Below are 24157 nucleotides of genomic sequence, written 5' to 3' on the forward strand. Positions count from 1 at the left end.
ATACAGTATATTATTCCATGCATTCTGGTTGGAATAAAGTTATATTAGACAAATCATTTATATTTGGTCCTGATAGCGGAAATTTTGAGATTTGAACTGAATGAATCTGCTTTATAATAAAAAAATATGTATTCATAGCTAAAACTGTTATCTCTGTTGTACATGTATATATTTATTATACAGTCACGACATTAAACAGAGTGATTCTTATTAGTTCAGCCTTTTTTTGTTTTTCAAATATTTTTGTGATTTCTCACCAAGCTGGATGGTTTCCAGAATTGTCGTGCCACAGTCTGATGCCCTGCAGCTCTCCCAAAGAGGACGGTGTAGTCAGCAGGAACAAATCCACAGCTCCACGCTCAAACACGGGTTTCTTTGGATCAGTCAGGTGATGAGGCTTACTGTTTCCGTCTGCACCCAGAAGAGTGACTACAACCTGAAACAAAATACTGCATCACAAGAATCCTGTGGTTCTTTATCTGTAAAAAAATAAACTTTATTTCCACATAAAAACTTCTGATTTTGAGGACATTAATAAATAACTTATTTCTCTTATTATTGTGATATTTTTCAAGTAGAAATAATTTGACCTAAAGCAAAAGGCATTTGGTGAAAAAAAAAAAAATCTATGTTTTTTATTCAGCCTATGTAAACTTCTAGTTTCAACTCTACATATTTGTGCATTGTTTACCTTGTTAATTAAATGTACTAAAATTAAGGATTTGGTTTTCAAATGTTATTTCAGTTGAAGATTTATGTATCTTTTTTAATTTACCAGAGAGTTAGAATTATACGCTCAGCAAATTGCTGTTTATTGCTTATTAACACTCTTCCAGCAGCGTGACCTCAATTTATATCAACATATTGCTGCACAAAATGAGCCCCCGACACAGAAACAAAAGTTTAGTCAATGTTTACTCTTTTTATTATTTCCACCAGTGTTTGATGCAGAATCTGGTCTGTTTAGCTTTGAAATGCTCTGGTGTGTTTCACAGATGGAGACAGATAAAATGAAAGTGATGCTGACAGACAGAATGTTGGCCGGATGTTTGGGAAGCCAAGGCTAAGCAGAGCTGGATCACGACTTGTTTACATGATTGCTTGTAGACCATAAAGTGAGTTGGAGATCAAATAATTAGTTTGGGTTAAACTTTCTGCGTCTGTGAGTAGTTTAGTTGATAGAAAATGATCTGAGTTTTTGAAGGCACAGGCTTAAAGGATGAGGCATGTCCTTATTATTTCTGTTATTCAAATCCCCTGAAAATTAAATTTTCCAGACTGAAAATCAAAAACATAGATGCTTTTTGAGCAGCAAGTTAACTGATGCTGCAGCATATATCTGCTGGTAAGTACTCATTAATGATTCTTAATGGAGTCACTAACCTGCAACTCACAGGATTATTGGACTGTAGTTCTTTTGTTTGTTTTCATTTTGTGCATATTACTAAGACAAAACTCTCTAAGAGACATTCCACACAAGTTTCCAGATCATTTTTGAGACGATTTTTAAAAATTCGTGTTTAAGATCCATTTATCCTAAATAAATGCATATTAATATTTTCACTACCTGAGAGGAAGTGGAGGCTCCTATGCGATGTCCAGTGCAAACACACAACAGATAGCGGTAATTATCCATGGGGTCGTTGTCCTCCAGCATTGTCCCCTTCACCTGCACGTGAGTAAAGTAACTAAAGTGATCATCCATCCATTCTTTCATTCATGTCAAACTGGGCTTGCTTACTAATAAAGGTTTCTTTACCTATCAGTAAAATACCAATCACATACATAGATAACTTTAAATACGGTATGTGAGCAGGAGAAAATTCAAAATGTCAGGATGCTCTAACTAGATTTTAGACAGAAATGTTTTCATAAAGTGGAGTTGGCGAAGAAAGACTTTACCTTGACTGTGTCTTTGATGTCTTTCCTTCGTGCCCACACAACCACGAGGAGGTAGGTCACAAAAAGAGCCCCAACAAAGCACACAACCACAGGGTTCTCAGCAAAGGTCGCAAAAAGCTCAGCAGTGCGTGAAGGGTCGACAAGATTTGGAGTTACAAAGAAAGAGCTGCCAAAAAATGTGAGGTGGTTGCACAAGCACTGGGTGACTAAATGTGTGGTCTTAACACCAACCTTGAAGAACAAACAAACATCATTATCCCAAAAGAATGTAAGCAACAAGGTATTCACAAGATCTGCTTCTTAATAAGAAATAATTATACTTTGCATCCAGAATCCTTCCAGTCCAATAGAGTCTCATTCCAAAATTTGCATGAGGATGTAATGGGGGTGATAGATAATGTGGCATTGATAGATTTCACACCTGGACCAACAATAGGCCTCACCACAAGATAATGCAATCCAGTATTTCCCTTTAAATTTGTGGGATTAAGAAGCCATGTGTATCTTTCTTCTGCGTCAGACACAAACATATGCTCAGGTCACACAAATATCAGATGTGAAATATAACAAAGGAAAACTTTTATTACCTTGTGTAGTTCCCGGAAGAGGCATCTCTGTCATCGCTACATAATTTGTGTCAGTAGGATAATTCATGTAACCAAGGAACAGTTTGAAGGGTAAAGGATCCACAGAAGGCACCATCTTTAAAACATAAAATCAATCTATTTGTATCAAAATTCTTTAGCCGTATGCCCAACCACAGACATTTTTTCTATGAGACTTTTATATGATAAACCAACAGAAGAGGCACATGTGGAAAAAGATTTAGATTTGTAAAACACTGTGGGTGGCTGAAAACTAACTCTGTACATCTTAAGAGAAAACTGTAGATAAATAGTAGCAAGTGAGGCAGTGATCTGAATATTTACAACAAAAAACTACAATTGATATCAAATTATATGAAATGTATATCATGAAAGGTTTTTCAGTCAAATCACTCAGCCCTATTCTTTACTATGGTCAGGGTTATAAAAGTATGTGAATGGTTATTTGCAGAGGTGAACTTTAAACCCACAATGAAATATCCATTGTACATTCAGTACATAAACATCTAAGTGCACCTTTAAAAGCAGAGTGGAGTCGGCTGAGGGAACATCTATGGCTGTTGTGCTGTAGTTCCCAAGATCCAAAACTGAGGTGTTCACTTGTTCTCCAGCGGGTCTTGGCAACAGAATCTATGGAACCAGCCAAAAGCAAAAAACAGATGAAAAGAATATAAATATTTTACTGCCAAATAGCAAACTGTTCTTACTAGGTTCAGCATGCTAAGCTAAAATTATATGTAAAATTCATTCACCACATTAATTAGAGGTTATCAAGTGGCTACTTGATTCATTTCAAATGATTGTTTATGCACTAATAGTTTAAACAGAGCAGATTATGTGAACTCCTGCAATGCGATCATAAATAATCATAATAGTTTGTTTCAGATATTCAAATGGCTCTGATTAGAATAACAAGTGGAGTAATATGTACTTATCTGTTTTGATTGGAATAAACTAAACAAGAAGAAAAATGTACGGCGTTTTCTTTTGACAGTTTTTCCATGAATGATTTGTGATCTCGTGAACCTTAAAGCAGTACATCCTTGGACAGGTGTAAGAAACACATGCAACATAATTTGCACATCAAGACTCTCAGCAGACCCAGGGTTGCAAAGCAGGTAGAAGTAGAAGTCTATTTTTATGTTATGGACTAATGTTGAAAATCAAAACTGCCTCTTCTCCAATTTAAACACAAAATTCATTTCATTCTGGCAAATAAAATTTGGTTCTGAGCTATATTACCCAAGTTTTCACATAGAGAATAATAATAAAAATACCTCTGGATAACTCTGAAATTACTGTGAAAAACTCACACCTTTGCCCCCAAAGGGTGGAAAAATGGTTTGCGTTTGCTTTGAAGGGAATTTTCTCTTTGAATTTGCTCTTCAGTGCATTTTTAGTTGAAGATTGTGTGGCTGTGACTAAAATAGATCCCTACAACACAAACACTGCTCTTAAAACAGCACACCGTTGTTTCAGGGTATCAGCTACAATAAGAAGGGCTAGTGTTGGGCTGCATTTATTCACATTTTCTATTACACTGATATGCTCTCATTGAACTATCTCATTCAAATAACAGGGAAAAAATAAAAAGTAACAATCCTAGCAATACTTTTTTTGGTTTGGGGTTCAGAAACGTCAATTACAATTCATCAATGTCATAATAAAACATTTGTTTTGTTAACAATAAGTAATACAATATAACTTCCAGCAATACTTCATTACCACAAGGCAAAAATGTTCAATTTTTTATCCTTATGCTTAACAGGAATCACTTGTAAAACTTAATCTGATGTGCTTGGTTTGAGTGTTTCCACCGAAAGCTAGAAAGTTTTAGTTTTTAAATCAGAGAGATGTAAAACCTATTTGGATCTAAAATGGGAATTTTCCTGGGGAGCACTTGAGAGAGAGTATAACAGAGAGTATAAATAAAAAAAAACTTTTCCTTTAGAAGTGCCAAAAAGATGTAGCAAACATTATTATTTTGACATGAGAGCACAGTGCACTGCTCGTTGAAATACTAAGTTGATGAAGCTGTTAACAAAAAGTATGTATGGAGTCAAATTAGGAGTAAGCAAGTTTGGATTTGATTTGTTTTATTTAAAATTAAATCAAATGTCTGAAGAGGATACTTGTCTCAAAAGTCCTCTCAGTGAGGTTTGTATTTTAAAATGTAATCACAGTTTCAAATAATTCCCCAATGCTGCACTGCTGCCACACTGACCTCAATATCTTCACTTAAGTTCTCCACAGGGATACCGGATCCATCTTGTTTTGTGAGGGACAGACCACCCATCAGTCCACTAATGTTTCCTTTCTCATTCCAAGAAAAGGGATTTTTATCTAAACTCAGCATCTGTTGTTGTATTGAGAGAGCAAATCAGGGTTAAATCTCATTTAAAGAAAGACACGTTAGAAAATTGAAGACCTCTTTGATCAAACACGCACAGCATCTGGAAGACACCTGCTATTGGCTACATTCTGATTTCACATGAAACAATTATTTTTGGCTTACCCGGACATCCACTGGTTCATCTGATGGAAACATGTCAGATGGGAGTTGTGGCAGCGAAAATGTGGGCTGAGAACTTAAATTAGCACTGATGGACCCTTTGTGTAAACTCTCATGTTTTACTCTGTAGGATAAGATCAGCAAACACATTAAATCTAGAGTCATGGTAAAATAAAATGACTTCGTTTGATTAATGGGCTTGAAACATGAGGAGCGACAAAAGTTTGACATGTTTCATCATTCTTGTGTTGCATCACAAGCCGGTTTATGTATTTGAAGACTAAATTTCACATGACTGAATGTTGCCAAGTACATAGTCCCATTTTATAACACCTTTAAGTAACAAACTATATCAAACATTACTTAGAAATCTAACTGTGCAATTTGATGCCTTGAAATTGGCCTCTGTTTCTTTAAGAAGCTTTTGCGCTTTCCAGCTTCAGCACATCATCACACCAATGCTCCTCAATGATTCTTTGAAGCGTTGAAGTGAGGGGTAGTTTGTATGATGCGCTCCACAGTTTTGCAGTTCCACTGCAGGTGTTTGCTAATTCCTGCTGCCGCTAGTCTGGAGGAACTGAGTGATTTATGGGGATAGAATCTCAGCTAGAGACTGCAGCTCCAAGACAGAGCTTTGGGTAAATAATCAAGGATTTTGCAAACATGTACTGTATAAATGAGTCAAGACAACACTATAATAACATTACATAAATCTAAAAAAAAGTCAATTTTGCATAAAACCCCCCTTTAAAAAATTTATGTCTCAGAGTTAAAGTTAGACATACCGATTGACGAGCAAACTGATATGAGGTTTTTGTATTATAATTGGACCTTCATTAACCGTCATTGTTTTCAACAAAGTGCTCTGTATGATCCTCAGAGCAGCAAGCAGAGCATCAGAGATGTTTTTCTGTAAAAGATTAAACAACATGTTAGATTACAAAGTTCACCAAAACTGAGTAATACTGAAAAACATTGACCACTGAGACCAGACAGTATTTTCTAAACCGATTTTTCAGAAATGACCAACAATAGTAACTACTTTAATAATTAAAATGCATCCACAGAAGGGTTTATGAAATCTGCCAGGGAGATGTTAATCCCCACTGTGTGGGCTTTCAAGTTGATGACTCACGTTGGAAGAATACTCCAAAATCACGCCCACTCCTTCCACAATGATGCTTGTAGCGATGATAACATTTTCTTTGTCTTCAGCTGTGCTCACATTCATATCCAGGACAGATAAGCTGAGGTTGGCAAACAATGTGGCTGCATCAATCTGTAGAAAGATATCAACTCAGTGAACTGCAATCAGAGTTGGGCATCCAAAGCTTATTCTGATAAAATTTAATTGATTGTGTTGTTCGTTTTTATAATTAGTGGCAGTAAAGCCTATTTTATCTGGATTTTTGTGTATCATAAGAATAATACGTAATCTAATCTAAACTATTACAGTTAAATTAGAATTATAAGTCATTTCTGTACATAACAGTGCAAACTATTCCAGCTATCACACCTACACTTAAATAAAAACAGCCCAGACATTTTTAACACTGTGTTACATCACCTCTATTTGCAACAACGTAATGAAAGAGGATGGTTGACAGAGGAGAAACTCATTATGCTAGATATTATGGTAGGTGATGAAACACACCTAACTGTTTAAGTTTAGATTTTAAAATGGTATTACTTTATTTTTGAAATATTTGCAGCAGTGTCTGACAGATTGGCAAATTTGTTTCTGTTGTTTTTAATGTCTGCAAGAATGTAAAGCAGGAAAACTCAGTATTTCTGGGACTGCTTGTTCTTATATCACTCTCTGAGTGTTTTAAAATAAAAAACATAAACCATCCAGACCAGACAATATGGTGTGCCTTAATTTTACTCAAAGTACTAACAAGAAACATGTACAATTTATAATATTTATGTTTTTTAGCTTAATTTATTGAAAAGAAGGAAATTAAGTAAGTAATATTTTCCCCTTATTTGCTTTTCTAAAACGTTTCTCTAATGGCTTTAAAGAACATTTGAACAGTAAGGTCCATGTCTGAAAGCTGCATCTCAAGTAGCTCTCCAGAACTGGACTTGGTGACCTCTGGTTTAGTGTTTTCAAACAGATCTACATACAGTACATGCCTAACTATGAAGCAGCAGGGCAGCAGCTTGACATTTACATTCCTTCAAATCCACCTTCTAACCTCAAATCCTCCAGATGTTATTTGTAATTCATTGAAAACAACCACAATTTAAACCACAAATCACTCTGCCAACATGTGAGGAATAACTCTAACATATTTCATGTCCCTCAGTTTGACCTGCACAACCTTTGAAGACCTCACACTAATCTGCAGGATTTAACTTTTTATGTTTTGTCTAATGAAAATCTTACTGATGGTCATGGCCAAAGCTACCCTCTGCCAGACTCCAAACTAATCCTGCCACCTTAAAAAATTAAAGACTGGACAGAAAAGCTCTGCTGTGCATGAAGAGTAGATTTGTATCAATAGTTCTTATAATTGTGGTTCAAATTATTCTCTGAAACAGTAAAATGCTTAATTACCTGTGCAGACAAGCTGAGTTCATCGTCTTTCTGAATGAGAGAAGTAAGTCCTCTGGCTACCACCTGAGTTTCTTCTGGAGTTTGTGTTGGAGATTTGTTCACTATGCCAATCATCAAGTCCAACATCTTCTGTCTGAGCTTTAAAACCCAGAATTTATGTATTTAGAAAATAAAAATGGTATTACATGAGATAAACACACAGTTACAGCTATGCACACATATTTGGGAGAAGCGCTAAAAAAGCAAGAGACTTGTTTATTGAGTTAATTTATATGGTGGCAATTGACAGCAAATGTCTTACAAAACATTTTGAACACTTCCTGCTTCCCTCTGTTAACAAGTTTAATGAAGATGCAGATTTATTTTCCCAGCAGTTCTTGGCACCTGCCCACACTCCCTAAAGTATCATTAACTGCTTTAACGGCCATGGTATCAGTGTGCTTGATTGTTCAATAGATTGGCCTGAACAACAGAGAATCAATAAACTCTAGGAAAAAATTAAGAGATACACGAGTCAACAATGCATATGTAACAATTCACGTTTCACTTTTCAAAACTGAGATAATCAATTAAATACATTTCCATATATTATTTTGTTGAAATACACCCCTCCTGTAAAGAAATTGGGGCGTAAATTATTCAAAGCTTCTGATAAAAAATAAAAAAAAAACAAAAAACACAAAAACAGTTTCACCATGATTGCTACTTAATGTGTTTCTAAAACGCTGTGAGAGTAAAATTCAGTATGACTGGCTTTATCACCACTGTAAACAGAATTATGGTTTATTACCCGCTCAGTTGGGCTTTATTGAAAGACATAAATGTATTTTGATGCCCCAAACTATTCCTGCACACCAGAGAAAATCAGAGAAATATCAACCTTCATATTTCTGTTTTCATGATGAGCGTTAATTTGGACATTAGAAAAATGTCAACATAAATCTGCCTAACACAAATCCATTGCAGAGAGTTTACCTTTTGTCGATTTTCTTTTTCTGATTTGTCAGTTTTGCTGTTTAGTTTTTCAGCCACCAAGTTAAAAAGTTCTCCAATAGAAGCAGCTGATAGTAAACCTTCACTTTCCAGCTTATCCACAGCATTCAGTACCGCTGAGTTCAGACCGTCCACTGAGCTCGAGTTTGTTGTAGCATCCAAAACCTGTAAATAATGAATTAACTCAATGAGGTCAAACGTAAGGCGGTTAGGGGGGTCAAAATTAAATAAATAACTATACCATAAAATACATATTAAAACTACCCTTTTAAATAATTAATTTAAGTAATAAAATGTCCTTTTAAAGACAACTTTTACTTAAATATTTAATTATTTCACTCTGTATTTTTTTCATTTCATGGCTCCTGATGTATTTAATGATATTTAGTTATTTAATGGTAAAATGTAGTATTTAATGAAGCATTTAATAATTTTATGATACACTTAATATATTTTATAGTATATTTATTTATATAAATAAATCTATATAAATAAATAGACTTCTTTAAATAAATTGATCATAATTAAATATCTAATTCATTTAAACAGTTAAATGTTTATCTATATAGATATAAATAGATATAGAATAGAAGATATTTATATATTTAAACAATTTAATATTTATTTTATATTTAGAATTTAATTTAATTTATATTTAAATAAATAAACACTTAAACTAATAAATAAACAAATAAACTAATATTGAATTATTATTTTTTTTATTAAAAAAAGTACATTTCATTAAGCTTTCTTTTCACCACCTGCATTCTGCCTTTAACAAACCTGTGTGGTTAAAGTGGTGCTAACTTCATAGCTTCTGTTCTTTGCAGTCGCTGTTATGAGGAGTTTGTTCTCAGCGCTGCTATCTCCGACAGGAAGGTACAGAATCCTGACTTCTCCGTTTTTACTGCACAACAGATACTTTTCTGATAAAATTAGAAAAAAATAAAATAGAACCTGGTGATGGTTGATATAAATTAAAACAAAATGTGCAATTAAGTTAAAGATAGATAATACAACATCAGACAAAGTCAGCAATTACTTACCCTCTGTCTTAAAACAGTACTGACAATTTAAACAAAGCTGGGCACTAGTGCACGTTATGCTGTAAGGATCAAGTATAGTTCCAGTTGATGGTGATATAGCGCATGAGAGGCTTTTAGAAACCTCAGTGGTTGGTCTTGAAGTTGATGCACTGTGAGAAGTAAGAGCAACTGTAGTGGTAGGTGTGGTAGCTGTTACAGCTGAATGAGTTGTTGCTGAATGAGTTGCTGCTGAATGAGTTGTTCCTGAATGAGTTGCTGCTGAATGAGTTGCTGTTGAATGAGTTGCTGCTGAATGAGTTGCTGTTGAATGAGTTGCTGGTGAAGGTGTTGCTGTTGAATGAGTTACTGGTGAAGGTGTTGCAGTTGGTGTTGCTGCAGGGCTCCAGGTTGTCATAGCATCTGTTGTTTCTGGGTCACTACTTGGATCAGGAAGATCTGTAGATGGTTCTACCCATATGATATAGGTTTTGTATAATAGTTCCTTATCCACTTTGGAAAGAAGAAAAATTCACAATTAAAACCAGTTTCTTTTACTACTCTTTTATATGTACCCTTACCCTGACTGGTACCATTGAACAATGACATAATTTTGATCCTTTTTGCAAATTATGGTTTTAACTGGGATGCAAACTACCAGATTTCAGTTGAGTTTCTGCATCCAAGCTTGTATCCATCTCCTTTTAATACACAGTCTAAAGTGGAATTACAGAAATTGAAAGTATTCATTCTGTATTATTAAATCTGCTTTGATTATAAACATGGTGGCATCACCACCATACCTAACAGTGGGTGATTTTCTTCTTGGGTTTGAAAGCCAAACAGCCTTCTTTTAAATATGTATTCACTCTCAAAAGTTTAGCAAACATTTTTGATGATTCAGCATGACCAGAAACTGTTTACAGGACAAAACCTAAAGAGTAAAAAAAAAATGCACACCTGAATAAGTGAACACAACAGTGACATTCTTGTGCCTTTTTGATGCTTTCTTAATATAATTTTTGTCAATGACATATTCTGCTGCATCTTCCTTTTTTTCAACAAGAGGAATTTGATTTGTATCATTGTAGCAGTCCCTTGTATTTTTCTGTGAAGAAATGAACATTGTCATTTGTTTAGTCAGTGGATATTATTTTTTTAACTGCTCACAAATTTGTAACAACTCATGCACAATTTATGAGACTTACTGGCCAGTTTTGGTAGACGTTTGTCTCCTCAATGAACCATGTATAATTTAAACAAGAACTGCACTCCATTTTAACTTTTGTGTCTTTGGATCGCGACGCTGGGCTACAATTATCAATGCAAGTGAAGCTGTGATATGAAAAAACAGAATAATTAACATGGATGTTCTTAACCTTAAGCTCCTATATATTTTTGTATGTTATGTAGGAAAATATATAAAAATAAATTAATTTTAAAAACTTGACTAAAACGTCATTACAATACTTACCTAAAAACAAAATGATTTGTTTTTACTGTTTTCTATATAATCACTCCATCTACTTGTTACAATAACCAGATAATGACTCAAAAGAAGAATAGGAAAAAAAAAGTCTAATTTGTAATTTGTTGCTCCGTGTATTATACTTGTGTTCACACAGATGATAAATGTTTTCCCAAATTCATAGCTGCTGAGTCTGGTGGAGGAAAATTTATGAAATTATTCCTCCTGCTGCTGCAGAAATAGCAAAACGGATCTGTTTCTAGTACAGAATCAGGATCTCAATGAGGGGAAATCAACTGCTTTTGTTCTCATTTATGAAAACAAATGCTGTAAGTTTCTTTTTGGGAGCAGGTGATAAAAAAGAAAGCAGTGGTGGAAAAACACAAGCAAAAATGCATAATTTAAAAAAAAAAAGTCTTAAAAATTTAGAATATTAAAATAAATTCATAATTTGCTGATTAGGATCCAATTATCTGAGAAATCTGAGAAATGAAAAATTCTTGCTTGGCGTAAGCCCCTAATGTTTTGGGATATTAATAATTCCAATGATCACTGAGGTAACAAAAAAAATATTCACTTAAAGTTCTCAGATAAAGCAATATTTCAATAAAAAGAGCAGAAATAAGAAAAAGTCATTCAGATATTTCTCTATTATTCCTGAACTTATTTTTTGCATTGTACCAAACCTTTTTAATCCGCGTAAGAGATTTATTTTGCAAATTAAAAATTTCATTGTTTAACTTAAAACATATTTTTGTTTACGTCAACAAAGTTGTTGTTTTTGGCCACTGGCTTAATTTTGGGGAGTTTGCAAATGAATTAATGTCTATGATGATATTCTATTCACTGTGCAATAAGCAATCCAATCTGTTGTTTATTTTAAATCTATCTAAATATGTTCCTATACGAATGTCATAAACAAAACTTATTAAAATACTTTTACAGCTAATAAACATTGATTTTTTTTCTTGGTTCCAGTACCTCACTCGATCCGATTCGTCTAAAGCTGGGTTGAGGGTGATGCAAATGGATTTCTCTCTCACATCATTATGTTTCACCTCAACCTTCACTGTGTATTTATAAAAGTTTAAAGGATCTGGCAGACAATTTCCTGGAATAATTTGTCTGGAATCTTTGGATTCTGGTTCACATTTACAGTTATCACCTGTAAAGAAAAGTTGTATCATTAGCACCCACATAGACTTAACCCACAAATTATTCACAACCTTGGCAGATTTATGCTAATTAAACAAAAGATTGTTCAACAAATGTATTTATGTAATAATTCCGTAAGCCAAAAAGAGTGCAGCTAAATATTTCATATAATGTAAGTATTTGTACAAACAAATCTATATATTTGTTTTGATTCCAAGCATTCCTTTCAAAAGTAATATAAAACTACGAAACAAACATCTTACTGCATTTCCACGAAACAGTTGTCTGTGAGTTTGCCAAACTAGAATCGCTTGACGAAAGTGTAATTGTTGCAGTTATCTGATTCACTGAATTCGAAGGAGTTGCTATGATTTCCAATGGGTTTTCTGCAACTTGTGCATTCCTTTTCCTCTGAAAGTAAACACAAGATGTATATTTACCGATTACCCTGAATATTCCCAAATACTAAAAACTGTCTGTTGTAAAGTAAATTACCATTTTCTTCTTAAAGATCAACAAGTCATGAGGAATGCTCAGATCTATCATTGAGTTTTCATCACAGGAGCCAAGCACTTCCACCTCCAGACAGGAAAAAGCATTCGACGCTTTAATCTTCACCTGGACAGATCCTATAAAACATCCCCAAAATGAATACCAGTAAATTCATATTTGGCTCAGATTTTCACTGTGGAAGCCTTCCCTTTCTTATCTACCTTGAATTGGGTGACTGATCTGAAAAATGTCCCTTCTTGTACTCATTTCTCTAGTTTCAGAAAACGTCCCATTTTCTCCAGTCAGTGAAATCAGCAGCAGGACTGGTTCTCCGCGGTCAAGTGAAACTTCAAGAAAAATGCCAGCAGAGCCAGAACAATCATCTGTCTCTTTCAGCAGGCTGGCCCGAAGCCCAGCTAGCTCTTCCAAGACACAAACCTGAAACATGTAGAATTACAAATCAAATTATTTTATTATGTTCACATTTTCTCAGCAGTAAAACAAGGATTTTAATTAACTCCTTGGGAAATCAGCACATAGTTTGCCAATAAAGCACTCAACACTAACGATTAAGATTCTAAGACAGTTTTAGAAAGAAATCAAAACAAAAGAGTCAGTGGAAAAAAATGTAAGGGTTATAAATGTAAATCAAGATGTATTTAAAAACAGCTGCCTCAATGGTCAATTTGGAAAAAACTGCAATTAACATGAAAAAGAAAACCCACACAAATTTGATTACTATTAATCAAACTTTATTTAACCTAATTATTCAGTGAAATAAAATGTTTTGTGACAACAAAATATTTTGTTTTCACAAAACATAATTGGTTTATGTAGGACTGAGATGACCATGGCAGAAGGTTGATCTCATACCTGGTGATTCTTTCCTGGTATTTTGTTGCCTTATATGTAATTTACTTGTCTTTATTACCCCCCCAATCGGGATCAATAAAGAACAAATTATATGAAGAAAAGGTCAAATTAAAACTCTAATACCTCAATTAGTACTGTAATTAAAAACATCAGGCTGTTGATGAAAAAAAAACAACAATACAAGCATAGGAGCATTTATCATCGATATACCTGAAGGTCTGAAGAAACTTCTGGAAAAGTCACCAAGTTGGATGCATAGAGAGTGAGCTTGTGACAGCCAGGCCCGAGCTGTTTCACCGCTTCTGGGCTCAAAGTGACGTTGTGGGAAATATTTCCTCCTATAACATGTAAGCCTCCTAGCAGTCTGTCATCGTTTTGTATTCTGTAGGCGACATTTGTTCCTGAAAATGGGAAAAATACAATCACGGTGACCAACAGTTTAACATAAAACATACACTGGGGAATACATGATGGCTCAAAAAAACCCTCCTATATCTCAAGCAGAAATGTTAAATTAGGCAAGATGACATATGTCTTATTATTTTCACTTTCTTTCCTACCTGCTTTTACTTGTATTTGAATGTGAAACGCTCCTCCATGCAGGGCTTTGCAGTCGATTTCATAAAAAGACACATTTCCAGCAAAGCATCTGATGGCACCAATCTGTGCAACAGGCTCTTCGATGGTAATTATCTCCTGGGCTGTAATGTTTCTTTCACTGTCGGTGCATTCAAGAGCCACAACAAATGTACTAGGATGGGTGTACTTATGTTCAACACTGCTCCTCAACCTGAGAAAATTCACACATTCACAGGCAGAAGAAAGGAGAGACTTTGGTGTGGGCGTTTAGCTTTTTGGGGGAACAAACGAATTCAAATAACATATGGTGAAAACAGTACTAAAGATGCAAATCAGAGTTTTAAAAATGTATTCACTTCTTTGTTAGTATAAAAGCTATTGATCTCCTGTTTTACATGGGTAAAATGAGTAAACCTAAACTAATAATACTCTACTTCATTACTGCAACCAAAGCAGGATACATTTATTTGTGGAGTACCAATCATATTCAAGGTAATTCAAAGTGCTTTACTTTAAATTAAAAAGTGAACATAAATGAAGGGAAGAAGGGAGCGGGAGATCGACAGGCGGATTGGCGCAGCGTCTGCTGTCAAGCGGGCGCTGTACCGGTCCGTCGTGGTGAAGAGAGAGCTGAGCCAAAAAGCGAAGCTCTCGATTTACCGGTCGATCTACGTTCCCACCCTCATCTATGGTCATGAGCTTTGGGTCATGACCGAAAGAACGAGATCGCGGATACAAGCGGCCGAAATGGGTTTTCTCCGTAGGGTGGCTGGGCTCTCCCTTAGAGATAGGGTGAGAAGCTCAGTCATCCGGGAGGGACTCAGAGTAGAGCCGCTGCTCCTTCACATCGAGAGGAGCCAGTTGAGGTGGCTCGGGCATCTGGTCAGGATGCCTCCTAGACGCCTCCCTGGTGAGGTGTTCCGGGCACGTCCCACCGGGAGGAGGCCCCGGGGAAGACCCAGGACACGCTGGAGGGACTATGTCTCTCGGCTGGCCTGGGAACGCCTCGGGATTCCCCCGGAGGAGCTAGAAGAAGTGGCTGGGGAGAGGGAAGTCTGGGCCTCCCTTCTGAAGCTGCTACCCCCGCGACCCGACCTCGGATAAGCGGAAGAAGATGGATGGATGGATGGATGGATGGATGGATGGATGGATGGATGGAACATAAATGAAAATACTATAACTGTATCTCACAATATGAAATAAAGATTAAAATGCATGGCATGTTTTCATGTTTGGTGACAACTAAAACCATAATTAAATGTTATATTAAGTTTTCCAACAAGTTGGTTGTTAATTAGACTCAAGTTTGTTCAATGTTTTCACTTGTTCATCTGACAATGATTAGCAATAAAGACTGAACAAATGATCAAATAAACTGAATATGCAGGAAAATCTCAATAATCCTTAGAGAAATAAGAAGAACATTTGTCTCATTTGACGCTAAATTTATGTGGAATCTAAAAGTTTATTCATTTTCATTAGATTTATGCTAAATTCAGACAAGCAGGACAATAGATAAACATATTTGCATAAATCTCTCGCAAGTCTTGGGAGAGAGTGAAAAGAAAAACAAGATGAACTGACAGAGGGAGATGCTGACAGCTGTGCTTTGACTATACAAGCTGGTGACTGAAGCAAACTGGAACACTGAGGAGATTTTCTGGGCAGATGATTTTGAGTAAAGCAGTCAAAAAGTATCAAATATATAAGAAGGACAATCCCATTAACACTGAACATTTGTGCTCATTGGAATTTGTTTTATTAATCAGTTGTCTGTAATGAGTCATTAAAACTGGTACTTACCCATTTAGACCACGCAGATGAAAAATGTGGCCATCTCCAGTCTCTAACTTACAGTTTTTCCATGATGTTTGGACATGCCATTTGATTTTAATGGTGATGTCATCATAAACAGCAGCCACGTTCGGCACTGACAATGTGATTACTGAAGATTTAAACAAAGTGAATATACAAATTGGCATAAAGGGCTCAGAGGCAGAAGCTAAACACAAATATTTCAGGTATTTTACATTAAGTAAATACAAAATGTCTGCCTAAAATAACAAATGCTCTGCTTTTGTGTAAGACAGTAAAATATATTTCAGCACTTCAGTCTTTCTGCATCACCAAAGAAAAAAGGAGGAAAGACATTTAAATATTTCACAAAACTTTAAGTGTAACTGAGATGTTCTGTTTTAAAGAAAATGATGCAACGCCAGCAGTCTGTAGTGAATACTGAAGCTGTACAGAATGAGAGCAAAGGTCTCTCTTTCACATATTCTAACTCCACTGAAAAGTCAAACAAAAAGATTTGATCATCTGAAAGCAGTGACATGATTCTAATTTTAAACAGTTTCACCCCAATTAAATTTATTTTGTTGCACTTTTGAAACGAATAATCAAGAGTGAATCAAGGAATTTCTGAAACACCAAACAGAATTTCATTCCAGGCCAGCAGGGGGCTCTAAGGAGTTGCAGAGTTCGCAAATAAGCTGGACTGACAATGAACATGAATGATCTAAAAAAAAATTCAGCTTTATCTATTTCAGACTTATTTTCTAGACCTAAGAATGCATTAGTCTTGGAAGTACTTAAACAACAAAGAGGTTTAAAACTGGAATCCCTGCCAGAGTTGAATATTATAGCGACCTACCATCCTTGCAGTGATAGTCCACAGTCAGGTAGCTCTTCTGCTCTGGGCAAAGGTCATCAAATGAGCCCATGACTTCACTGATTCTGCAGATTTGATGTTCTTCACAATGAGCTGGGAAACACACAAGAAGCTCCGGATGCTATTTACCGTCACACACAAAGGAAAGTTAAACAATAATCGAGAAAATGTCTTGAAATCTGGCAGGTTAAAGAGAAGGCTGCTGCACGAAACAATAAGTTAATTTTGGTCTCCAATCTGCATTTATTAAGAAATACGCTTGCCAACATGGTGGGCTGAATGACTATGATAAAAATGAAACTATTATGTATTTCACTTAAATAAGTCGTAAAATCATTGTGGCTCAGAAACACTGCAGTCCAGTTATTCTGGGTTTTTCAGATTTTTAATCTTACCAAAGTTGCTGAGATAATTATTTGAAAAGGAGGAGTTTGAAAGAAATAGAAAAGTTATTAAATCAGACAATAGCACAAATAAAATACTAACCTCTTCAACTTTTTCCACATTTTGTCATGTTTCAGCCACAAAGGGAAATTTTTTTTAATTGGGGTTTCATTTAATGGAGCAACAAAAGGCATGCATAATTATAATCTGCTAGAAAATGGTGCATGGTTTTCACATTTGTTTTGTAAAGTGTGATATTGTATCATGTACATTTATTAAGCCCTCCTAAATCACCCAATTTTAAATGCAATTATCGCTGCAAAATAGCCTGATGTGAGTTACATTGTATGAAGAATTTCAGTGAAGATAAATTTTAATTCTTGCCACAAACTCTAATTTAGGTTGAGGTCTGGATGTTGACAGGATTCTTCCAACACTGGCTCATGCTTTGATTTAAAATATTTTTCATTAACCTTCATAGAATAGCTGGGATTCTAGAACAGTAAGGTCTGATTACTATTTATTTCTAAATTTATTTGGCTGCACAGGATTTTATTTAGCCATATAAGCTTAAAGGAGGCTGAATGCCAAGATTTTTGGAGTTCAATTTGAAAACAAAACAAAAAAAGTCTGATTACTATTCTGAAGTCACATCACAATATTGCTATGATCGATAGCACAAAATATCAATGAAATGCACAAATAAAGCTTATGGTTGCAATGAAGACAAAACAAGAATTAAGAAATTTATACAATTTTGCACATAGTCTACAGCTATTTTGATAGTTGCAAAATCAAAAATAGCTTTTGCAGCAATTTTTGATTTGTTTGAGGTCTGAAAGATTCGGTTCTACAATGGCTCAAATGTATTTACATTCAACAGCTTTAGTCATCAATATTTCCATTTAATTTACACAAAGAATGACACTAAAAGTACCACAAATAATATGTTTTTACATGTTTTCATTATCGCCAGAGTGGAATCTACTTCCATTTCTACTTTTGAAAAAAGTTCAACCATTTCTTGCAAAATTTTATTTTTATCTTCATATTAAATCTTAATCATTTAAATTACATGTTGGTTCTTTCAAACATGACACAAAATTTCCTAGGATAGCTATATATATATGTAAAATTATAAGTTGCTTTGTAATATAACTGTTGTGATAGTTGCAGCTCCACACACGTTTTATTCGGTAAAAACGTCTCTTTGGGTTGTAAAGGTTGCAGACCTCTGGTATAGAACATTAGTTCAACATCAAGAGAGATTTTCCTGCTATCCATCTCTATCCTCAATGTAGTCTTTATTCTACTGTAAGCCAGCTGAATGAAATGTTTTGAGCTGGTCACACAGAAGCTTGTTATTGATTTACCCCAGGTATTGTTGATGGAAGTCGTGAGTGTTTTTCTCTTGTGCAAACGTTAAATGAAATGTCTTTATATTCCCTGACAAAGGATGAAATATGAAGATACTTCACAACTGAGGAAAGCGGGAAGATGAATTCATAGATATTCTTCCTCTGTCATTGATTGCATACATGAGTCAATATTTTAAATGAGTAGATGGGTATCATTCATCTATTTCAAGTATGAGGCTTTTATGCAACAAAGGTCTTCTTCTGGAAATGTCCTAACAGTCCATTACTCCTTTCAAACATGTCCGGCATGAGACAATGTGTTATATGTGATAAGGAGAGCAAACATTACATTCAATGATGGATTGAATTTCCTGTTTGCATCTATCCGGAACCCTTTAAGAGGCATTAAATTGATGTTTGTTTTTCCTTTTCTGAGCTCGGCTGGCTAAATGAGAAGCTTGAATTGTTACACAGAAAAGATCGGTTTTAGCCTGCCTGACGTAAAATGCAGGGACAAACATTAACGGCCATTTAAGGATTCATTTATTTGGACCAGACAGATTATGTTTTACCTTTAATGGAGGCCGCCACATCCACCTGGCTGCAACTATCCTGTGTGAATGTTGGTGTGTAGAACCTGGGTCGACAGTAATGAATGTTGTCGCGACCGAAGACAGCCCCCTCTATGATTAACACTTGACCAGACCCGCACTGCAGAGTGGTGTTGTGACCCAAACATGCGATTCTTCTTCCAGGTTCTGAGGGAGAAAAAGAAAAACACCTTGAGGAGGAGGTCAAAGAGTGATTCAGTATGATGCTTTGCTCAAAGTGTGACTCATAATCCATACCAAACTGACAGATGAAATGCATGCTTTTGTTGCAGTCTTTTGTGGCTTTCCAGCGAAAGCCTGAGTGTCTCAGTATGAATCCACAAGCCGCATCTGGCTGTGGGACGCTCTGCCACTTTGAGAAGGTGAGAGGTGAACCATCCAACCAAAAGAGAGGAGGACCTGAGGATGAAGCAAAAATGTTGAAGAACATGCAAAAAGGTTAAGGTTGTAAATCCTGCAGAAGTTCTCTATTTCAGTTCTAAGATTAAAAATAATAAAAACATTTGAAAAAAGAAAATTGGTGTATTCAAGAGTGAGAACATTTCTTGAATACGACACGAATGCTTGGTGCATTTTGACAGAGACAATAGATGTTTATTTTCAGGGATGATTTAAATTGACCCCATTCATCAGGAGAGTTAAGTTTCTGGGACAACAACATCAATGCCTTTCTCTAAAGCTAAAGTGAGCGCCGGTTTCCCTGCATCAGTTCTTGGAATATTATTTTTCATCCACATCCGTTAGGACGATATGGATGAATGTTTCAGAGGAAAAAATTGGCTTTATTTCCCAGAAAACCTCTGGAACTTAAGATTTGTAGGCCACAGTAAGGCTCCACGGTTCAGCCTGATACTAATGCATTTATTCCTGTCTTTGAAGACACTTTGCACATTTTAAGGTGTTTGAACATTCTGCTATTGGTTGCTGGTTTGCAAATACTGCAGAGGATAAGGAACAATATTGCACCTTAATGCATTTTCTTCCCTCTATTCTCCAAAACCATACTAAATACAAGTATGGGAAATTACCGGCACAGATGTTATCTGTAAATCATATGAGTGCAAGTTTTCCAGCTCAAACATAAAGAGGAAGATCAGTCTCAAAATAACCTAAGTTTTAAAAAAATATAGTAATGCTATACAGATTTTCTAAGTTATCAGACTTATTTGACGTTTTTCAGATGAATAAAGCAGGGCAAATATGTAAATAAAACCACATTCTCCACTAATTCAGCAAAATTAAAGTTTATGTAATCAAAGAAAAAAAATAGATAAACAAATTTAATAAAGTGTATAGTCTAAATCGGTACTGCAACACAGTAATAGAATTCATGCACTTGTCGTATTACACGATAATGGATATGTATTTTTAAACAATTCAGTAAAGGAACATATATCTATGAACATGAATTAATCTCTTTGAAAATGTGCAAACTAAACTCAGAACTTGTTGAGGGTGAATTTGTACAACACTGAAGGTGGTTTGTAAGTGAATTCATTCAGGAAAGTGGAAAAACATATTTTTGAACATTATTTTGAAATTAAATATTGGATTTGCTAGATAGGTTTATTCTTTGAACATTTTGATCTAGGTACAGATATAAAATCTAATATTTTCCTCTAGTGAGACACATGAAGTCAAAGTTGATGTTCTTTAAGGACTTCAAAGCCAACTGACTTATATTGTCCTAAAGGAGGAGATAGTTAATGAATCTTCAGAAAAACCATTGATGATACAGCTGCTGGTAGAGTTTTGTTTACCTTCCTCATTCACAGAAAATTGCGGCTTTGGGCTTCCGGACGGTGCCAGTCCAAGCCAAATGTCCTTTTGAGAGTCTAGGTGTCTCTCGAAGAAATTTTGAGTTTCTTTATCTGGGATGTAAGCGAGGTGTCCTCCCCTCTCCTCACACCAATCTTCAGCTCTGTGAAAAGGGAGCTGCTGACCCACAAGCTCAAAGCAGGACCCTTGAAATGTCCTCTGGTCCTGTGGACAGGAAGCTGCAACCCCCACATCATTCTCAATAGAAAGTTGACAGCAGAGTGTCAACAGGATCAGCATGTGCAGAACTGCCCAGCACATCCGACCTATTTTCACTTTAAAAATACAAAAGTTTGGTCTCCCTGCTTCTTCGTTAAAGTTTCCAGAGGTTTCACAGCAGTACTTTTCTCTTCTTGTTCACTCTCCTCTGTGACATTCTGCCTTTTAATGGGCCTGACGAGCATCTCGTGCACATCTTTTCCTGGTTTTTCTGTTTGCCTAACATTCAGAGTCACTCTGAGACTGATGATTGCTTTGCCTTTGTGCACACACGGGAACAAAAGAACACTATCAGAGCAGTTTCAGTCAGACAACAACAGCACACAGTAGTTGAGGTTGGGTATTTGTAACTTTAAAAGTCAAAGGCTTGCTGTGTTTGTTTTCAGCCTGAGTAATAACAGTTTTCTTTGGAAAACTCATCTATCACAATGAAAAAAAACAAAAAATGATAAAAGTGTAATTGCTCTCAATTTATCTATGTGGCGGATTTTATTTTATCAACTTTGTGCTTGTTGGTCCAATTTTTAAAAAGCTCAGCCTGTCTTCAGAATGTGTAATGACTGTAGTGTGTAAAAATATTTAAGCTTTAATTTCTTCCTGTTCTGTTATACAACACATTGTTCATATGTTTTTGATTTGCTATATTTTTTAATCTTACGTTAAAGTAATCTGCAATAAAGTAAAAGTATTTGTTTAAAAGTTTATTTATTTTGACTCAATGAAACATATTAGAATACAGACTGATTTTTTAAAGGTCTTTTGTTCAATTATGATGATTTTCCACTTTTCGCAAGTGGAAAATCATCCATTTTTGTGGATGATTTCATTGTCATGTTTTCAGCTGAAAACATGACATTCGTTATTAATATATTACATTAAAATAAAATAAATTTTAAAAAGCATTTTAATTCCTAAATGTGGACTTCATGAAAACTGTGTTTAATACCTGTATGTTTTCTGTTTGAAGTGCTGCTGCCAACAAATTTTTATTGAACTGTTCTCATGTATGCGATGACAATAAATATTATCTGTATTTTCTTATCCTTCCTTCATTGGAACTCCAGTTCTAGTTGGAGTTTGAACTCAGTTCTTTAGGATGAAAAAGTTGTGGGTCCTTAGAAGTATCTTATGAAATTTTAAAAAAGCAGACCTGGGAACCAATTTACATTTTTGCTGCTTTCTTTGACTTAAAAAAAAAATAGAGCTCCCTTCCAGTAGACAAATTTTCAGAGAAAGTCACTTTTCATAGAACTAAAAAAAAATTTAAAAGGTAGCTTCCAAGTCAACCTTCTGTGCCACTGAGTTTGTTCACTTCTACTGATTTCAATCCATTAAGCCTGTTTTGTAATGAAAAATATAAGACTGGTTTTGTTCCTACTGGAGGTATTAAGCCAGGTTTCTAAGTCGAGCTCAGGTTTTTGTAGAATTGCAGAATAAGAGTTTTATCAGCAATGAAACTCTTATTTTAAACTTGTTGGTCAGACAGTATTCAGCTATGCAGAGGAAATTTAAAGGAACCAAAACTGAAATGTTTTCTTTGACTTTTATAACAATGCTGCATCTATGGAGCTTAATTGGGGCCATATGTATCTCTCCTACTGACCACAAATCAGATAGGAAACATTAACTAGCATAATATGACTTTCATCAAGAGGAAAGTGGTAAAATATGAAGCGTTTCCTAAGTTTCCACATCCTGCTTACACCTAATCAGCCTGAAGCGGTGTCAATGCTCCTTGTAAATATGCAGACGCTTCTGTTGTTTTTCTCTTTAAAACTTGCTCGGCTTTTGCAGCTTTTTTGAGGCATAATATTTGCAAACTAGAAATATGTTTTAACCATCTAGCTAAAACTGTGAAAGGAGATTGTTTCCAGGTTGAATAAAACTTCAAATACTTCTGCTCTCTGATTAACACATCTGATTCAGAGTCTCTGTCTAAGCTAAACTACAATGGAGACAAAGTGTACATGGACTGAGTGCAAAGTTGACATATCAGAAGAGCAAATGGGACTTTTTTGAACATCCAAAGAATATTATTAATTATCCTCAGTAGCCAGGGTGAGTTACAGTGAAGGAATGGGAGCAGGATTGTTATTTATCTTCAAAAATCTTTCCTACTTTGCTTTGTTCCTATGCTCTACCTCAAGCACTGCCAAGAGGAAAACTTGCTAAATTATTTTTTTGTTTGCTCTTTATGGTTCTGTTGAATTTAAAGATGCAGCAAACAATATTTAACTTAAATCGCCTCAAGCGCATTGAGGAGCAGTCAGCAACAATAAAACTAATTAGGTTTCCTTTTAAGAGAAACAAACATTTACCAAAATGAAACCTACTGCTCTAAAACATCACTAGAAAGTCCACCAGGAACAAAATATGGAAAAACATTTTTTAAAACAATTGTTAAATCCAAATCATCATGGATATTATTTTAAAGGGTTGATTGTGGCTTGTAAGTAAAACACTCAATGTGGCTTAAAGTCCTAAATAAAGATGATATGCTGGTTTAAATGAATAAATTCTTGTCCATGAGTAGAACTTGAAGTCATGTCCAGAAAATGTATTTGGCCTATTGTTCCCCATCCATTGTTAAAATGAATGATGTCCGTATTTGGTTCTTGTAATTAGTCATCAGACCCTCTGGGAAAATAACACAAAGATCTTCCATTGAACTCTGATGTAATGGTGACTGTTTCACCGGAGGCTTTGACCAATAAAAGGGGGGGTGGGGGGGGGAGAGAGAATGAGCCTCTGGAAACACCTCCTGCGGTTCCTCCACTGCAAACATTGCTTGGATCAATCAGTGCATTGAAAGCCGTATTGCATCACTTTGACTGTATCATTGACTGCACAGCAGGTTCGAATTTAACAGGACAACAAAGCAAGAAGAGCTGTGTCTTCAGTTTTCAGCCATTTAAAGTTTTGTTGTCACCAACAA

At 35.4% G+C, this 24157-nt stretch overlaps 1 protein-coding gene across 1 annotated transcript in view; it reads right to left on the bottom strand.

Moving 5' to 3' along the window:
* Window positions 1–21364, bottom strand: part of LOC116722568 (polycystic kidney disease protein 1-like 2) — a 36486-nt gene extending 15122 nt beyond the window's left edge. Inside the window, exons 1-27 of the mRNA XM_032566727.1 lie at window positions 20946–21364; window positions 19423–19584; window positions 19147–19332; window positions 16815–16925; window positions 15965–16106; window positions 14143–14372; window positions 13793–13983; window positions 12931–13147; window positions 12713–12846; window positions 12481–12628; window positions 12044–12227; window positions 10803–10929; window positions 10555–10702; window positions 9619–10107; window positions 9356–9498; window positions 8555–8737; window positions 7580–7717; window positions 6155–6298; window positions 5805–5929; window positions 5023–5143; window positions 4732–4863; window positions 3024–3137; window positions 2490–2604; window positions 2223–2413; window positions 1903–2133; window positions 1568–1669; window positions 258–436 (exon numbers count right to left, since the gene is read on the bottom strand). Of these exons, the coding sequence (XP_032422618.1) occupies window positions 258–436; window positions 1568–1669; window positions 1903–2133; window positions 2223–2413; window positions 2490–2604; window positions 3024–3137; window positions 4732–4863; window positions 5023–5143; window positions 5805–5929; window positions 6155–6298; window positions 7580–7717; window positions 8555–8737; window positions 9356–9498; window positions 9619–10107; window positions 10555–10702; window positions 10803–10929; window positions 12044–12227; window positions 12481–12628; window positions 12713–12846; window positions 12931–13147; window positions 13793–13983; window positions 14143–14372; window positions 15965–16106; window positions 16815–16925; window positions 19147–19332; window positions 19423–19584; window positions 20946–21264 (4706 nt within the window). The 5' untranslated portion in view covers window positions 21265–21364. The remainder of the gene's footprint in view (window positions 1–257; window positions 437–1567; window positions 1670–1902; window positions 2134–2222; window positions 2414–2489; window positions 2605–3023; window positions 3138–4731; window positions 4864–5022; window positions 5144–5804; window positions 5930–6154; window positions 6299–7579; window positions 7718–8554; window positions 8738–9355; window positions 9499–9618; window positions 10108–10554; window positions 10703–10802; window positions 10930–12043; window positions 12228–12480; window positions 12629–12712; window positions 12847–12930; window positions 13148–13792; window positions 13984–14142; window positions 14373–15964; window positions 16107–16814; window positions 16926–19146; window positions 19333–19422; window positions 19585–20945) is intronic.
* Window positions 21365–24157: the final 2793 nt, after the last annotated feature.

Source organism: Xiphophorus hellerii, chromosome 7 (assembly GCF_003331165.1).
Source record: "Xiphophorus hellerii strain 12219 chromosome 7, Xiphophorus_hellerii-4.1, whole genome shotgun sequence".
NCBI classification, from domain to species: Eukaryota; Metazoa; Chordata; class Actinopteri; order Cyprinodontiformes; family Poeciliidae; genus Xiphophorus; species Xiphophorus hellerii.